Source organism: Henckelia pumila, chromosome 2, assembly GCF_033568475.1.
Source record: "Henckelia pumila isolate YLH828 chromosome 2, ASM3356847v2, whole genome shotgun sequence".
Taxonomy (NCBI): Eukaryota; Viridiplantae; Streptophyta; class Magnoliopsida; order Lamiales; family Gesneriaceae; genus Henckelia; species Henckelia pumila.
In genome coordinates, this window is record NC_133121.1 from 94,991,342 (window position 1) to 94,993,677 (window position 2,336).

General features: G+C 37.8%; 1 protein-coding gene across 1 annotated transcript; it reads left to right on the forward strand.

Annotated features, from left to right (window-relative positions):
• The first annotated feature begins 1,445 nt into the window (after positions 1–1,445).
• Positions 1,446–2,066, forward strand: LOC140877958 (uncharacterized). The gene has a single exon (XM_073281559.1). It carries the CDS (start codon positions 1,446–1,448, stop codon positions 2,064–2,066), a length of 621 nt encoding a protein of 206 aa, XP_073137660.1.
• The last annotated feature ends 270 nt before the right edge of the window (positions 2,067–2,336 follow it).

The window sequence follows — 2,336 nt, forward strand, 5'->3', positions numbered from 1 at the left end:
CAAGTTTCCTCCCTCTTCATGTTCTTCTCCTTGGATGGCCGCCTCCTCCCTTGCGTTTCTGATGTGTGGAACTTCGGAACCCTTTTTCACGTCTGATATGTCCCCTTTTATATGTGGTTGAAAGCCCATCCAATAAAGCCCCAAAAAATCGCAACTTTTAATGTTAGAAAATTAATATTTTTTCAGTCTGCGTCTCGCCATGGCGCAGAAAAGTCACGCCATAGCATGAAAAGTTATGTTTTCACTTCTTCAAAATCCTCGGTTCACGCCACGGCGCAGGAAAAATCACGCCATGGCTTGAAAAGTTCTGCCTCCAGTTTTCAGCGCGCAGTTATCTTGAAAAAATCATTATGTGAGTTCTAACCGTCGGATTGAGCTGAAATTTTGACAAAATCTTCAAAACATCTTGAAATTTAATTTGGATGGTGGAGATTTGATTTGGAGCTCCCAAAAGGTAAATTTTAATTTTTGATCAAGGCTGCTCCGTAATTCATTTTTCAAAAACCCATTTTCCTACAAAATTAACCCGAAGAGTGAAATGCTCATGCATGAGATTAATTACAAATAAAACATATAAAAACACACATGAAACAATATGAATGCATGTCAAATAGACATAAAATAATACACACAAAATGTACTTATCAAAGATTGCAATCACAGCTGAGCCGGAGTTGTTTGTTCGAATTAAAGAAGCCCAGAAAACTGACCAAAACATTCAAAATTCGATTGAAAGAGTTAGAACTGGACATGAGTCAGAGTTTCAAGTCAGTATGGATGGAATTTAGTTCATTAATCGACGTATTGTTGTACCTGATATTGTAGAATTGAGACAACAAATTCTAAATGAAGCTCATTGCAGCAAGTTTAGTATTCATCCAGGAGGTAGGAAAATGTATAATGATCTGAAACAACAGTTTTGGTGGAAAAGAATGAAAACTGATGTGACAAAGTTTGTATCTAGATGTCTAAACTGTCAACAGGTAAAAGCTGAAAGGAAGCGACCAAGTGGTTTATTGCACAGTTTAGCAGTTCCTGAATGAAAATGGGATCATATTACTATGGATTTTGTCACAAGACTACCGAGATCTTCAAGGGGATGTGATGCTGTTTGGGTTGTGATTGATAGACTGACTAAGTCTGCATGCTTTATTCCTTATCAGATGACGTATTGTCATGACCAGATGTCCAATATTTATATCAGAGACGTAGTACGACTGCATGGGGTGCCTAAGTCAATTGTATCAGATCGAGATCCTCGATCCACTTCACATTTCTGGCATAGCTTACACGAAGCTTTAGGTACGCGTTTACATTTGAGTACAACGTATCATCCTCAGACTGATATGTTGAGAGCTGTGATACTTGATTTTGGTGCGAGTTGGCAAGAATCTTTGACACTTGTTGAATTCTCTTATAATAACAGTTATCAATCAAGCATTCAGATGGCTCCATTTGAAGCACTGTATGGTAGAAAATGCCGATCACCGTTGTTTTGGGATGATCTTTCTAAAACACCAGTTACAGGGCCAGACATGATTAGAGAGTTGTCTGATAAAGTGAAGTTGATACAGATCAGAATGAGAACAGCGCAAGATCGACAAGCAAAGTATGCAAATGTGAGGCGTAGACCTTTGAATTTTGAACAAGGTGATCGGGTATTTCTGAAGATATCTCTTTTTCGAGGCACTGTTCTATTCGGAAAGAGAGGTAAGTTATCACCGAGGTTTATTGGACCTTACGAAATTCTTGATAAAGTTGGTGATCTTGCATATCGATTAGCACTACCTCCAGCACTGTCAGGTATTCACGATGTATTTCACGTGTCTATGTTGAGGAAGTACGAGCCCGATGCTTCCCATATTCTTCGTCCAGATGAAGCTGAGTTGGATGAAACATTGAGTTATTTCGAACGTCCTATTCAAATCCTTGATCATAAGGAAAGACAGCTTCGAAACAAATCCATTACACTTGTTAAGGTGCAATGGAGTAGACACGGAATTGAAGAAGCTACTTGGGAGACAGAACAGGATATGAGACAGCGTTATCCAGAACTATTTCACTGATGTGAGTTTCCTTCAGTATTTCTGTTATCTCATATCTTTTGTATGTTCAGATTGCATGCGATTTCGAGGACGAAATCATATCTTAATAGGGGGGAATTATAAGGCCCGAGATTATTTAATTTTAATCCGAGTATATTTAATTTGAGAATTTTGGAGTTTGAAGCTAAATTCTAATATTCTTAAATTATTTAGGATTGAAATTGAATTAAATGATTTCTTAAGGACTGAATTGCAAATAGTGATGTTTTGAGGGGCCAAAATGCAAATCTT

What these genes read in the sequence shown, in the direction of transcription:
- LOC140877958 (XM_073281559.1), top strand. Translation starts at nt 1,446, where the DNA reads ATGGCTCCATTTGAAGCACTGTATGGTAGAAAATGCCGATCACCGTTG.